The sequence below is a fragment of the Heliangelus exortis genome, chromosome 5 (genome assembly GCF_036169615.1).
Source record: "Heliangelus exortis chromosome 5, bHelExo1.hap1, whole genome shotgun sequence".
In the NCBI taxonomy this organism is placed as follows: Eukaryota; Metazoa; Chordata; class Aves; order Apodiformes; family Trochilidae; genus Heliangelus; species Heliangelus exortis.
This window is the reverse complement of record NC_092426.1, coordinates 16,311,966-16,327,722: the sequence shown is the minus strand read 5'-3', so window position 1 is coordinate 16,327,722 and position 15,757 is coordinate 16,311,966. Positions and strand designations below refer to the sequence as shown.

The following is a 15,757-nucleotide window of genomic DNA, read 5'->3' as shown; positions in this document are numbered from 1 at the left end:
GTGACATAGCATAAAAACAGAAGTTAAAAAAAGTTCCCATAATGGAAAGAAGAGGGCATACCAGCTCTACATCATGAAGTTTCGATTTCAACTGCAAATTTTCCTTCTCTAATTCATGAAGTTTATCACCACGAGCTCTTGCCACTGTTAGCTGTTCTTCTAGCATGGCCTTTGTTTCAATTAAAATGATATTGTCCTCTCTTAACTCCTAGGTAAAAAAAGAACCAATGTTAATCTCTTTACATAAGCTGCATTTTCAAAGTCACATGACTTTCATAAACTGACACTGCAAAACATGAGAGAAATTCTACAAGTTTTTCTGTTCGATAAAAAAGGTTTTACCTGATATTTTAATGGGATATGATGCTATGCTTAACTATCTGTGAGTCATTAATGCAAACAAATCTAGTATTTCTTACTATTTTTTCCTGAATTTCACACGCCTAATGGAGTTCCTTTTGTGTTATATAAGGTTAGATCGAGAGATGCACCCCCAAAGAGACTCAAAACACAGAAGAGCAACTGTTCAGTTTCCATTTCATTGTTATACCATTTCTTCAGCCAACTCACTGTAGTCTCCAGTTTCAAAATACATTATATTTATTTACTTTCAAAGGATCTTACACAGTATTCAAAAACACTGAGGAGTGCTATCCATCAACATACACTTTGTTCATATCTCTGTTTCATTAGACTAAATGTCTTTTTAAAAAGTTTTCCTCTCTCTCTCATGAACAGAATATTAATTCACTTAAACAAGAGAAGTTTTAAACTTATCATTTAACACACAGCCTGCCCCATCCCCAATAAACAGAAGCATTAACTGCACAAGCCATGCTGCTTTTCCATTACAGCTCTTGAATCTGTTTATACTGAGTAGAAGTTTAACTTCTGCTGCAGCCACAGCATTAGAAACAAGATAATTATACTGCACATAGAATGTTCCTTGCAAAGCAACAAATGTGCATTCAAGTATTTTTCTCTCCAGAAACATGAAATGTCAAAACCATAAAATCCAGCCATGTATTCTTGGTCACACTTTAAACACATTTATTAATTTATGTCTTATTTCAAGTTTTAATACCTCACTGCTAGTTTTCAGTCTTGTTGATCCTCAGACAAGTCTAGAGTCGGAGAGAATGTTCTAGGTCAGGAATGTATCAGACTTTAGATTAAATAGCTACAAGAAGGATTTTTGCCCAAAAGAGTTACAATGAGGCAAAAAGCAGTTTATTTCGTTCTCCAAAGGAATTCTCTGCTGTCTTCATTTACTTTCCACCCTCTGCCCCCCATCACTGCTCTAACAGAATATGCACACAGGCAGGATAAAATACTTATGGCTTGACAAGTCTGTTCCTGGACTAACATCTTTAAATGTGAAGTCTCTGCTGACATCAATGTTCATGTCTACTCTCGCAGACCACAAACATCCAAACCAAGTGGATTCTTGAAAGATCACCAGGCATGAGCAAATAACTTTAACTGCTTAATCAGCAACTACCTTTTATTTCTGGGGGTAGATACAGATTTAAGAAGCCTTATGTGGCTCAGTTATTTTAAAAACAAAAATAAAGAAATAAAGAGAAAAAATGAGGTAGATGTAAAGCAAAAATTAAGAGTGTCTGATGACAGCCATTCCCTTTACCTTTTGATACTACGAGGAGCCACAATCTGATAGCCTTATATAGCAAATAGTCTTTTGCTGCATCTCAACTATAGATGGCATAATATGGAAAGTCTACCTTATGCAGTACCACATTGTCCTTGATCTCTCAGTGGGTCAGCTACCAAGTTCCAAATACAATAGGAAAAAGTGCCCTACTATAGTAGCATTAAAAGGACAAGTATGTTAGTGCCTGTGAAGTGGTATAACTACTGCAATTAAACGGTCTGAGTATGCAGGTAACTAAAATAATAATGCTGAAGCACTAATTTTAGGGAACCATCATTTTCAGCCTGGTCTAACAGGGTCACTTCAGACTGGGCAACTAAAAAAGCTAACACTAAACAGATGACAGATGAGAACAAGTATATGACACAACATGTGCTGGTTGTCATGTAAGCTGCCAGAAAACCTGTAATGAAACAGTAATATGACAAGAGTTTACTTTGCTAGATCATCAGACTCAGTCTGGACCACAGCCCAAAGAAGTAAGGTGATGTCTTGACCTCAAAAGCATGGCTCAGAACTATTCCCAAAACTGCTGACCAAGCAGAAAATAGTTATTTTAGCACCTCGTGAAGATTCAAGCTACGTGCCAAGTACATACACATACCCAGGCTCTGGTAGAAACCACACATCACTGGGAGCTGCAATATATGGCAGACTGAAGCACTTCCCATCAAGTGCCCAGGAGGGGTGGACATGTCAGTTCAAAGCAGTTCTTATGAAATCCTGAATTAACAATCAGGCTGGAAATGCCTGCTATGGCGAAGTCAAGGTTGCTCACTGGTGTACCTGGGATCTGAGGTTGTCTTAATATTGGAAAGTTCATATAATTTAAATAATTACTCCATCAGAGATTTTTGGATTTACATCTCAAGACCTGCAAGGCAAAACTCTATTAACTAAAACATGTCAGCACTAACATCCTCCAGAAGTCATAACTCACCTATGGCACTTGTTAAGAGAATCAGAAAGTGGTGGTCATGGGGTGGTGGTCCTCCCACTGGAATTTATTTTTCCTTAATTATCAAACTCACCAAATTATTTTGTAACTATTAATTTATTTTTAAATCAACAGCAAAAATAGCTGTATTTTTTAATACCCTGGATTTACTAGGCACATGATTAAAACCCCTGTTTGTTTCTTATCACTTAATATATGATGACTTAATACCCAACAAATAAAGTCAGCTTTTGTAATTTCTAAAATAAATTACATACTGTGGTTTAATCCTCTACCACTGTGCCTTGAAATAGAATGTGTACTGTGTACTCATATGGCTACAATTAACTCTGGGGGTAAGAGGTTGCACAATCAGGGTGTGTTGCTACTGGAAAACATTTTCAGAAACTAAAGTAGCGATCAGATTGTTTAAACTGAAACTGGAGAATTTGCACATGCATCCAGACCTGGTTACTATGCAGAGTTCAAACCCCTTCCTTCTGGCAGTATAGAAGCTGCCTCTACTGAGCCATGACACAGTTAACATCTTGTCAAAGTCAAGTACTACCTGGCACAGCTACATGAAAAAACATAAGAGATGCTTTTTTTGTTGTTTTTTAACATTCACAGAATTTCCTCCTGTCATCCCACATGGAAATGCAACTGCAGTAAGGAGGAGGAAGAACGGGCAAGGCAGACTTCCTGGCCTTGGAAAATAATCTGATGTCCTTCCTGGAGCAGCACAAGGTTCCATGGAGAGAGGTGGCAGAAGGAAGCTTTACACTGGAGAGAAGCACCTCCTGGACTGAATCCCCACATTAAGCCCATTCCTCCACATTCAGTTACCACCTCATTAAGCTATCCCAGCAGGGAGGTGTAAAGAGCATATACACCTCCATGTTCCTTGAATGATGGTCAACTTAAAATGACATTTCTGAACAACTCTGACAAGACAAAAAAGGTAAGCCCTCTTTTTCTACTCACCAATTTGGCACTGCTTTTTAGCAACCCTGTCAAGACCCTACAAGCCTTAAGGTGTCACATTACCATAGAAAAGTGGCTTACACTCTACTTTACACCTCTATGTTTTCATTGCTGTGCCTCTAAGATTTGTTCAGGTCTTAAGTCTTTTAGCTTATGAAGCCATCCACAACCAGTGAATGCCAGCAGATGAATCAGCGCTGTACTGTTTAGTGCTAAAAATCTGCTACAGCCCTGCTCAAATCTTACAACATGGAACTGTAAGTCAAACAAGTTTTGAAGGAGTGGGAAGAATCTGAGCAGACACTGAATTTTTGGAGGCATGGAGGAGATGAGAGAGGTGAGACTGAAAACTGAGGGACCATGGAATGTTGGATACTGCCTACTAGGCACAGCCTTTTTGCTTCTCCATGTTGGTAAGATGGGATAGTGCCCCATAGAATCCTCTGAATGTATCAGAATAAAACCAGTGGAGTTTGCCTGACGCTGCCACAGCTTAACCTGTCAGTTCATGGCTTTGCCAAGACTTGATCCATGATGGAAGAGGGAGTGGTGAGAATGTGAAACTCTCTGGCTATTCTACACCACAAGACAGCCTGCAGACAGCTGTGAAATTCTGCCTCATATTAGAAGAGTGCAGCCCCTACAGCAGCAGCAACTTTTGCTAGAGGCCACATCGTGCCCTGGAATTAGAAAAGTGACATAGCAACAGGAATTATTCTTTGTCCCAGTGCTGCATTTCAGTATATCCTTGGAGAGCCAGCACTCCTCTATAACATTCAACACTTTCACCAAGAACTGGCAGGGTGGAAGAAGGAGTGAGAAAAGTTGGAACAAATCTGAAACCTAAGTGAAGGTCTCTCTACTGAATGGCAAATCAGGCAAGATTAGCATGCAGACAGCAGAGCAGGAAACTGCTGGCTCTAGGACAAGCAAGGAGACTGAGAATTTAGGAACAGAAATAGCTACTCCCTTGTTCCCAGATGAAGACAAGACTTAAAAATCTCCTCTCCTAGCTTTGGCTAAATTTTCTGAGCAGCAAGTAGAAGCTAAGTGACTCCAGAGCACAGCCAAAAGGGAAATGCCAGGATGCCATACTGGTAGCTTGTGTGCCAGCTTAATGCACATCTATTTGCCACCTTGAAGGAGGAAAAGAGAGATAGAACTTCATGCTTCCTCAGGTAAACTGGAAATTACTGAGAGGGAAGACCGACTTTCATAGTCTATTACTACATTAAATCAACATCCATTTTAGTAAACCTAACTCATACAAAGCAGCAGCTAGCTTTAAGGGAAAAAAATCACCTACAAAGTAGAGTTGATAGAGCGGACATAAGGTCTTTATCCTTAGCCAGAGGCACAGCAAATGTGAGTTTCAATACCGCTCTTCTACCTTAGACCAGGGATTTTATCTAATTACAGTGAGGCAGTCAACTACTGAACACTCCAAGTGTTCAGCAAGTCTGGATATTTATTTGACTTCAGCAGAAGTGTCATGTCTATGCATTATAGAAAGTATAGCTGAGAACTGAAAGGACAGAAAATAAAACCAGTCTGATTTAAATTTAAGGTCATCCATGCTGTGAGCAGTGAGTTGGTCTAGGTAACTCCAAGGCCCTTTCAACTTAAGTTTATTAAGAATTCCAAGATGGGCACTGCTACAGGTGACTACAGGGAGTAACTGCAGGTGTTACTGGGACAAAGCTAAACATTTCCCATTGACATACCCTACTTCAGCCACTAGGGAAGACTGAGATTTTCCCTCCTTTCTACTGCCAAAGAAGGATAGATAGAATTTGTCATCTGAGGTCATGCTTAAAAATGCCCAGCTGTTTCAAGAATAGTTGCTTCTGCTACAAACCCTGAAGGAAAAACACCCAGACATTAATTCATCTAATTTATACTTTAAAAACATTGGTCAAAGGAACAACTCTGGAACACAGACATTTTATCTAAGAGTAAATTTTCAATGCTAGACTAAAGGTCAGCATTCTCTAGAAGAAGAATCCAGAAAAGGTTGGTCTTGTCTGTCTAATGGGGTTTTATTTTTTGTGTGCACTAATTCCTTCTTACCACTGAAGGAAGTTTTAACGTTGCTAAGTCAGTATCTATGGTTTATAGTTTATCACTTCCTCTGATATTTTGCCACGATCAGATCAATGACAAATGACACATGAACTGCTAACACAACAAAACCCAAACATTAAAGATCACTCAGCAAATTTTCCTCCAAATTTTCACTTGCCTCCATGCGAGCTTTATAAAAATCCACATCATGAAGTTTCTCTCTGCACCGAACAAGCTCCATCTCCAGTCTCTCCACACGGTTTGCTCTCTCTCTCAGGGAGTCGAGCTCATCCCTATAGGCTCGGGCAGACCGGGCATCTGAGGCCAGGTGGATATTCTGTGACAAGTGAGGAAGAAGCAGTAAGAAAAATCTTAGTTAACACTTGCATGTTCTTTAAGCTTTATTCTTACTTATTTACATACTTATTTGCAGCGTAAGCAAAACAGCATTCCCCTGGTTCAGGAGAACTTTCCTACTAGCCAGTAAATTCTCTATAAGCCATAGAGGTTCTTCAACTTGTTAGGACTGATACTTCTAATGTCTGATGCTGCACAAGCTTCAGGCATTACTAGGCTATTTGCAAGCTAAACAGATGAGAGTGCTTTTACCAGTTACGTGGAAAGCGTAGCATTGCTACACCATAATCATAAAACTCCAGCTTGCTGGAGTAACTTGATGTCTTCATTAAAAAATAGGCATAAGTAGTATTTTTAGCCTCCCACTAAAAGAGTAAAAGAACCTTTTTAAAATATGGAAGACAGTCACAGTAAAACAAGCCCATCTTACCTCTTGTTTTATTTTTTGCAGCTCTAGGGTGAGCTGCTCAACTTCATTTTTAGAATCTACAAGCTGCTCAGACTTCTCTTCTCTGAAAAGGATTAAAAAAATCTTGGCAAGTTGTTTTTTTGTTTTGTTTTGGGGTTTTTTCTGAAACAGTATTGATTATATGAACATCTCGAAGGGAATCTGGAAGACAGAAATTTCCTAGCATATTCTGAACATAAAACATTTTTGTACTGAGTTTCATGAAAGTAAGAGATTTTTCTAATAATGCTATACAGATATCATGGACTTGAGTTTGCAACACTATTTTTATACTAAGTACCTCTGTTTAAATCTCATATGGCAGCTACTGCTGCCATAGCTAGCTTCATGGGCCTCTGAGCTTCTTACTAATTATTAAAAAGTGCAGCTAGCAGCTGGCATTTTGAAGAAAGGAAGAAAGAGATGAGACACAAGGTGAAAAATGGAAGTAGCCATCACCATGTTTAAAGACTAGTTAAAAAAGAAGAAAGCTGCAACATGTACACTAGCCTCCTATGGCTATGAATAAAAAATTTGAAAGCTGTGATCCCAAGAGCTCCCATGGAGGCCAGAGTACTGAAGCCAACAGACAACTGCATTTTCAGGCTGCACAAGATTTAATATGCACGTCTCTCTAGAAGCACAAATCACTGGTGACTCACAGCTCCTGCCGGATTCTTCTCAGTTTTGCTTTCGTGTCTGCCAGCTCAACTGCAAGGTGCTGCTTGTCTTCATTAGAAAGAGGGCTGGCTGGGTTTGGTGAAGAATCTGGACTTGGTGCTTTCAGAGGACTTGGTGGCTGCTGAGACTGCAGATAATCTCTCTCCTGAGTGAGATCTACAATCACCTGGAAATACAGAGAAGGATGTAGTGTCAAGAGATAAACAGCATAATTATTCATTGTTTTTAAAATACCTAGAAAGGATCTATAAATGTAGAGGATTATAAGCCTGGCATTATGCAGAATTCAAGTTACAGCCAGAAGGGAAGGTTACACAGAGTAGAAAATGAATCTCCACTGTGCTCAGACAACTAAAACATTCCCCTTCCAATACTCAAATAAAGTAGTCTGTTTTCCTTGGAGAATTCATAAAAACTTACTTACAGTTTTAACTAAGACAATCACAGAAGCATGACAGAAATTAAGATGGTAAAGAAGGGAAGAACCCTCCTACATAGTTCTGAAAGGAAAGGAACTTATGAGTCAGCAACAGATAGGGCATCTTCACACAGAAAAAAAATTGAGAAGACACTGGAACCCACGGTGGCACAGATACCAATGCAGAGATACACAAGTAGTCACTCAAAGACGAATGACCGAGTTGACAGCAGAGACAAAAATCTCACAACAAAGTCAGCTTAAAATGTTGTGGTCTCTCCATGAAGTGGAAAGACCACTCCACCCCTTTTCCAATCATTTCACCACACCTTAGTGCTTATTTGAGAATCAATGAAAAAGTCAAAATTTTTCTACAGACTTTCAGGGGTGTAGCAGACAAATGAGGAAGAAATAGAAACCCAGTGCACAAACAAGACATGAAAGGGGGAATGGAGTCCCCATCTGCTGCTTCCCATGAGCTCTGTATGGGAGAGAGAAGTGATCGTACTTCTGTGCACTCATCTCTCTCATCAATGAGCCTCTTGAGGTGGAAAACCATATTCCTGGAGAGAGACTCTAGTTCTTCTGGTGCCATATCTGGGAGCTCCAGCCACTGCAAGTCAAAGACATTCTCCTGGTTGTGAGTCACCTAGGAACAGGAACAACAAAAAGTATCTCTACCACTGATTGATCTGTAAATTTGTTTGCTGTACACGCTGCATCCCCCGGTTCTTCAACCAATCAATTAAATAACACATCACGTTTCAAAAATAGATTGTAAATAAGAAACACAATTACCTTAAACTACAACACTACTCAACTATTTCTGGTATTTAGGTTTTTTAATAATTATTAAGACAGATTTTTTTAAAGTGATCAGATACATGTGTCTACACCACTGCTGAGAGAGGCACTGCAAGGCATTTACCACTGAATCTTTTTAGAAGACCACTGAGCCAAGTAATATTTCCTATAATTTTCATTGTATAATTTCATTGCAGTAACACAGTAAATTTTTTTGTTAAATTAATGAATCCATTATGAAATCCCAAGCATTAATATTTCATAAAAAAACCCACCTGCTAAAACAAGAAAGGGAGACATAAAACATCAAAATAGACAATAATGACAAATCCCACCTCCTGAATGTGTGACACAATGGCAGCTTGGGTTTCAATATCCAGTTGTTTTATTCTTTCAATAAACTCTTCTTTTCTTTCACACTGTCAAAAGAAAACACACTCTGAAACAGAACTACATGTCCTGAAACTCACTACTGCATTTTTCATTAAATGCTAAAAAAGAAATTCCCACTTTGCTAACAACCAAATGTTTAAGACCTACCCTTTGTCACACTAGAAGATATAACATTTCATCACTCCATATGGAGCACTGACCAAATTATGCATTAAATTATTTAAATTCTTTACAGTCAGTACAACTAAGACAAAGTTAAATGTCTGGGTTTGTTCTTCAGAAACAAGTTCAACATGCTGTGAGATCAAGAGGTGGGGCAACAGCCAGAGGAAATCAACACAGCTTCATTAATGGAGCTGCACAAACATAAACCTACATTTACATTGCATCAGCTAACCTGCATTGCTGTTTGCATTTTGCTTGGGTTTGGCAATGAAAAGAGATGCATAACTTCAGATACTGCTCACATCAATGCATAATGTGGCTTGTTGGACTAAAATAACGTGATGTAGGGAAATATTCTGGATAAAAATGAGTGACATTTCAGACAAATAGATTTTAGTAAATCTTTTACTTAAGGCTTTCAAAGAGGCAGACATCTGCTATCTCTGTATCTGTGATTGTACACTAACAACATTATTGCCTTCTTGTAACAACTCTGCATGGTGGTGAAGTTAAGGATTACTTGAAGGGTTTTTTCAACTCTTTTACAGTGTCCTTTTAGGGCTTGCTTCTGAGTCTCAATCATTCCTTTCACTGGGACGAACCTCAAACCCATAAATGAGGACTGAGGATGCACAGTAGCTCGCCAAATCAGACCTTTATTCTTTGTGCTGCAATGCAACACAGATAGTTCAGAGCAGCCATATGTAGACAGCTTTACCCTGACATAATTGACTTGACACAGCTGAGCAGGGTAAGTGTCCTAAGGCATGACAAAAACACCAGACAGACCTACAAACAAGGTCAATTATAAGCAAACGCAGCCATTGTTTGCTGCCACAGAGGTTTGGTGGGCAGAACACGGATTGTTTTATCTGGTAACTGTCCTGCACTGCTGGGGAGTTTCCCGTTTACACTGCCTACTTATTTTAACAAATGCCACATAAAAGTCCTCACATGAATATACAAATTATCTATTAATTTTGGATGTTCTACACGTAATATTCAATCCAGTGAGTATGTAAATACTATCAGGATGAGTATGTAAATACTATCAGGATGCATTAAACAAACATTTAGGTTATTAGTTAGGTATTTGTTTGGCATTAATATGTACTGTTCCACTCTCTATTTTAAAATGGTAAGAAAAAAAAGCAACAATAATCTCGATATCAAGAACACTGTTCAAGGTTTATGTCCTCTCACTTTGTCATCAAAGTGGACTACTTCATTGCAAGAGTACATATCCTGTGGATGATTAAGCACAAGTAGCAAAATGAAGCTGCTGCTATCACAAAGTGTGCTTCCTTTCTCTTGCATTTCTTTCATTCTCCTGAAGATTTGTATATACAGCACTAATTTTTAAGTGCATTTTCTAAGCCCAGAAAAAAAATAATTAAATCTTATTTTTTCAAGCCTTTAATGAATGTTCACCTGCACAGCACATCCCAGAACCAACAACAGCAGCTTCTTAATTTCATCCATACTTTTACCTAGAGATGAAAAAAGGAAATCAGTACATATGTACAACAAATAAAGTACTTGCAAATTATCTTCCCAAAAATATCAGCCTAGAAAAATAAAAGACCTCTGAACAAGCACCTGAACAATATATATGTGCTCATTACAATATCACCATAATTTCCAGGTAACAATATAGATCAGTTCTCATAGATTAGTTTAAAATCCCAAATCCAGAAAGATTTTTCTTCCTCCATGTGCTATGCTCACCTACATTTTTGAGGCTTTTCCGATAAATGCAGGGAAAAATATTTCACTGCCCATGCCTAATGCTTTTCCCTTGTTCTGTCAATCCCCACCCTTCAAAAACCCCACCAAAACAAAAACCACCCTGGGCAGAAGGAAAGGAGGGTTATTCTCAAAGGAAGAACTTGTCCTCAATTTTGTATCTGTAAAATAGTTGCCACTCGAGACTTCCCAAAGCTAAATACCATTCTGTGTACATAAATTTGCTCCCAGAGATGTTTTAGCAAACAGAACTTTGCCTCTGTTCTGCATCAAAGCCTGCTCACACACCGAGGAGCAAACCCCACGTGCCAAGAGGGATAAGAAAATGAGTGATGTATAAGGGAGATCTGCAGCTCCCCATATGCTCAGGGAACTCCTGCTGTGACCAACAGCGCTGCCACCCACCTCCCCAGGTGAGAGCCACACAAGGGGAACAGGTGTGGCTTTGAGCCAACTCCAGACCTTGTTTCAACAAAATTAATGTAAGGATTGTTGGGTAGTAAAGAAAATTACATTTATCAAAGACAGACAAAGGAAGAATGAAGGCAAGGAGCTCCAACAAGAAAATAAAAAAATCATTATAGAGTCAGGTTCAGGAAAAGTCTGTCCTCATCCACACTGGGGGAAGAAAAGGAGAGGGAAACAGGGCATGTAGTTTTCTCATCCCTATACATCTGGCATGTTCCCTGACAGAGTGTAAAACCATGGGATAAATGTTTTCATTTAATACCCTGCTTTACTTGGATGCTCAATTGCTCCTATCCCTAAAAAGATCATTTCTGAATGCAACTGTGTTCCTCCATCAGCACCATGCCCATGTCATGCTGCTCTGGCAGGAACTTCAGAGGCATATGCAGGACCCAGGGCTGGGGAACTGGAGTTAAACTGAGTCATCAGTTAAGCTGCAGCAGCCCCAGATGCAGGAAGGCACACTGACCTAAATTATCACCAGGGTTACTTCCATTCTGAGAACCTTGCAAGCCAGCACAGCCATGTGCAGACAGCCTAGGAAACAAAATGTTTTCTGATTTCCTGATTTTATAAAATACACGAATATGCTGAACCAGTCTTAACATATATCTTACTTTTTAATCATTTTTTCAACACTTTTAGGAATGCTGGTATTGAAAACATTTTGACAGTGCCCTACAAAAATCACCAGTATAATGTATGAATCAACACTAGAATTTTCAATATCACATCATCGATCATTTAAAACATTCTAGTTCACACTTCAGCCTGTAAATACAGTATTGTTTATTTCCCTGAAGAACATTTTAAGTGTTTTTGAAAAAGTTACTCTTCTCCCCCTATCTAGCAACATACATGGCTTGCTCTTTTCTGAAAAAAAAAAGTCTTTTATATAAAATAACATTTCAATCCGTGCAAGTCTGATTGTTCTGTATGATGCTGAATAACACAACCTTAAATGTGAAGTGTCACAAAAAAAAACCCCAGCAATAACCAGAAAGATCTGTTACTTCATGAACAGTTCCCTTGGGGGCACTACAAGCCCAAAGAGATACTTAGTTTGGCCAGAGGACACTTTGTCATGAAACTGAGTTCTCATTAGTTTCAGCCTTGGGTTTCATCGTGCATCAGCTTCGGGGCAGACTCAGATCAGGAGTTAAATGAAGAGCAGGCCTGTGGGGCAGGAGAGCTGCTGGCAGGGAGAGCAAGTGACTCGGTGTGTGCCTCATTCTCCCAAACTTACTGAAGGCAGAGCATCATCTCCATGAGACCGAAGGAGTGGCCAACAGGCTGCTTGCTCCAGATCACACCAGCCAAGTGCTCTACCCCTTACAAGTTCTGGGCACTTCCATCTGGTGACCACAAATTCCAATCCATGCACCACAAATCACAGCTATCATCAGCGTGAGCCTAATGGCTGGAAATCACTCATTTTAGAAAACATCAGGATTACTTTCCGACAGTGAATGCATCTGTACCATCCTCAAGACCTATGAGCTACTTAACCCATTCAAACAACACTCAACCTCCCTGCACCTAGGATTGTAGGCTTTGCATTCTCTCCATGAAAGAACAGATGGGCATGAACGATGCTGCATGAACGAGCCTGTGAGGTTAAACACCTTCAGTGATTACTGCAGAGTAATTTAACAAGGTCAACCATGTTCTCCCACCAGCGACTAACCTAGCCTGGAAATACCACTCCAAGACCTCATCCCTACTTGGGCTCTCCCATCATGAAGAGAAGCTGAAGCAGACATGGCAAGCCCCTTTGGGAGGGAAGGACGAGTCAGAGTTTACAGAAAGAAGTGAAAAATCCGAACACTCATGGTAATAATGAGATTATTCATCTGCCACAGTTTTAAAGCTCACACAGATAGCCTGCTCTCATAGAAAGCTTAGCTGTCAGGACTTTTTAAAATTTTCCAAGACTTCTTTCTTAATAACTTATTTTATTATTGCAGACATACTATCAATATATAATTGATACCTTTACAAACATTTCTAAGGTTGAAAGGTCTGCCAGTCACACAAATGTTTCAGAAGATGATGTGTGACTGTTTTGAAGACCTGCACCTCTCTCAGTTCCTTAGCTTTCATTCAGAAGCTGTTTCTCATTAAAAGCTGGGGTGGAGAAAGTTTGTTGGCATTAAGGCACCCAGGCTTGGGTAACATTTTAAAGACTCATAGAATAATATTATTTACAAGAGATATTTAGAAGAAGTAGGGTATGAGTATGAAAAAACACTTTGCCTATCTGAAGTGTTTTAGAAAGTGCTTTCAGTTAAACCTCACTATAAGCCACAAAGGGATTAATTACCCCTTTTCACCTTACCCACACCAGCGCTGCAATACCACACAGTGGAGTGCCCAAGGTTACCAAGTGAATCAGGTCACACCAAGGATTAATGCACTATGCAGCAGCTAAATTTTATACTCAGGACAGTGCATTACCCTGTAATATACACTGAACAAAAAGGAAGAGCTCTTCATCCCCATTTCAGTCATGTGATTGATTTCAAGAGTGAGCAGTGAATTATCCTCTGGTGTTTTTCAAAAGGCTTGATATGTTCTAATTTAATAAGGTGGTAATTTTTTTGTGCATTGCATAAGCAGGAATATGCAGGCTTCCCTATGCTGGCTCACTGGGATGACACAAGTCCTTCCTAAACAGTTGGGAAGAAAGTCTGCTGGGTCCACCCAGCCTTACTAGCTGGCCTTACCAAGACAGCATCCTCCTACAACCTAGGATGCAAATACTCATGTCTGGGACAGCTGCTGGCAGACAGATACCCACAAGCTGAAGCAAACTGACAGGATTCAAACTAATCCTTATACAGAAAGGTGGTAATTATTTTTTTTTAATATACTTTTCTTTTACACCTTTTTTTAAATTCTAGGGGAATTGCAAGGGGAGCCAGCCACCTGGGGGATTTGCAGAAAAAACATCTGCTCCCAACAGTGAGAGAGGGCCAGAAGGTTCTCTGAAAATAAAGGGAGGGAAAGCCCGAGCACCACCTGTGCATCCTGGGAGCCTCCCTGCGCCAAAGCCAGGAGAGTCCTCTGCTCTCACAGGGGACAGAGGATGGGAAACAGATGGCAGGACTCAGAAGGAAGGCAAAGGGATTAGGAGGCACAAAAAAACCCCAAAACAACAACAAAACGAAAAACCCAAAAAAACACCAAAAAACCCAACCCCCTACCCAAACAAAACCAAAACAAAACGAAAAACCGAACATAAAAAAGGAGGATCAAGGTACAGGGAGAATATAGACAATGAAAAAAAACAAAAATAAAATGAGATGGAGGTAGGAAAGATGGAACGGAAACCAGAGAGCCCAAGCTCTCTGTGGAATCTTGAGCTTGCACCACTTCATTCTGGGCATTTCTACTTTTTTGATGCTTTTCCAGCAGAGGAGAGGCAGTGCCAGCATGGGCAGTGCTACACACCAGTGGATGTGTGGAGGATGTGGGAGGGGGTGAAATACACAAGTGCCATTTTTCCCAACTGTAACAACATCCTGAGTGAGAAAAGCTGGAATGCTGAATTAACACTATTGAGGCAGTGCTTTGTTATTAACTTTGTATTTTATGAACCTTTGTGCCTCTGGAGGATTACAAAACAAAATGAGGAAGGAAACCAGACATAAAAAATAGGGCAGTGAGAGTAGACTATCCTTTATGATTTTAATGAAACACAGTTTCAACATACTTGTCAGCAGGACTTTGGAATCTCCCATTCACAAACTTAACATGTAATTTGAAAGGGGGATCTAAATAATAATTTTGTTTTTGAGATATGGAAATGAGCCTGTTTCAGGCAAATAAAACCTCATTTCTTGGTTTAAAGAAAGTTAAAATCCTCCCCCTGCCCCCAATTAACTACAACTGTTTCAAAGGATTAAATGCCATCAGTTTCCAAGTACACTCACTAGCTGTGTAAAACTAAGCATGTCTACCAACTAAGAAATTAAACAATGGCTCTAAACACAGGTTCAGGACCAGTACTGTATACAGATACTCCTTGTGTGGGCACATGAATGCATGGGCATTTATAAGGCCAGAGGTAATTATAAAAGGTGATTACAGCGATGTGTATAGATAATACACTGATAATTCTCATGTTGAGCACAGGGGGATTTGTGATGCAGTAATGAATTGAAAAAGCTGTTCAGCAAGAAAAAAATAACATGGAAGACAAAATCTAAGAGGAAATTTAATGATAGTAGCTGTCTACTGTACAGTGAGTGAAGAGAATAAATCCTGCAATGTCAGATGCATCATTCTGTGGGACAGATTCCTGGGAAAATTTTCCATATCCTTTAATTAAGCTTTCAAGTTTCTTTTCAGCTCCATATATTCTAGGAAACAGTCAAAGCCTTCATCTTCTTAAAAATATTTTTGCAACTTTTGTGCCCATGGTCAAATGCCATGCAAAATTGCCATGGCCTGGAACAAAATAATTTAGAGGACATGAAAGCAAGTAAAGCTCCTAAACCCAGCAGACATGTGCCTTCTCCTATGCAAAGACCCAACTGCTCCTGCATTTTTAGTGTCAGCAGCTCTGTTTTTCCAACAGCCTCCTCTTCAAAGCAAAGCTGCAGAATCCCTCAGCAG

The 15,757-nt window shown here is 39.6% G+C and overlaps 1 protein-coding gene across 1 annotated transcript in view; it reads right to left on the bottom strand.

Moving 5' to 3' along the window:
- The window catches only part of CCDC88C (coiled-coil domain containing 88C), a 92,735-nt gene that overhangs the window by 36,041 nt on the left and 40,937 nt on the right, over positions 1-15,757 (bottom strand). The window contains exons 5-11 of the mRNA XM_071745050.1: positions 10,355-10,413; positions 8,701-8,784; positions 8,070-8,210; positions 7,125-7,309; positions 6,445-6,526; positions 5,836-5,994; positions 62-208 (exon numbers count right to left, since the gene is read on the bottom strand). Of these exons, the coding sequence (XP_071601151.1) occupies positions 62-208; positions 5,836-5,994; positions 6,445-6,526; positions 7,125-7,309; positions 8,070-8,210; positions 8,701-8,784; positions 10,355-10,413 (857 nt within the window). The remainder of the gene's footprint in view (positions 1-61; positions 209-5,835; positions 5,995-6,444; positions 6,527-7,124; positions 7,310-8,069; positions 8,211-8,700; positions 8,785-10,354; positions 10,414-15,757) is intronic.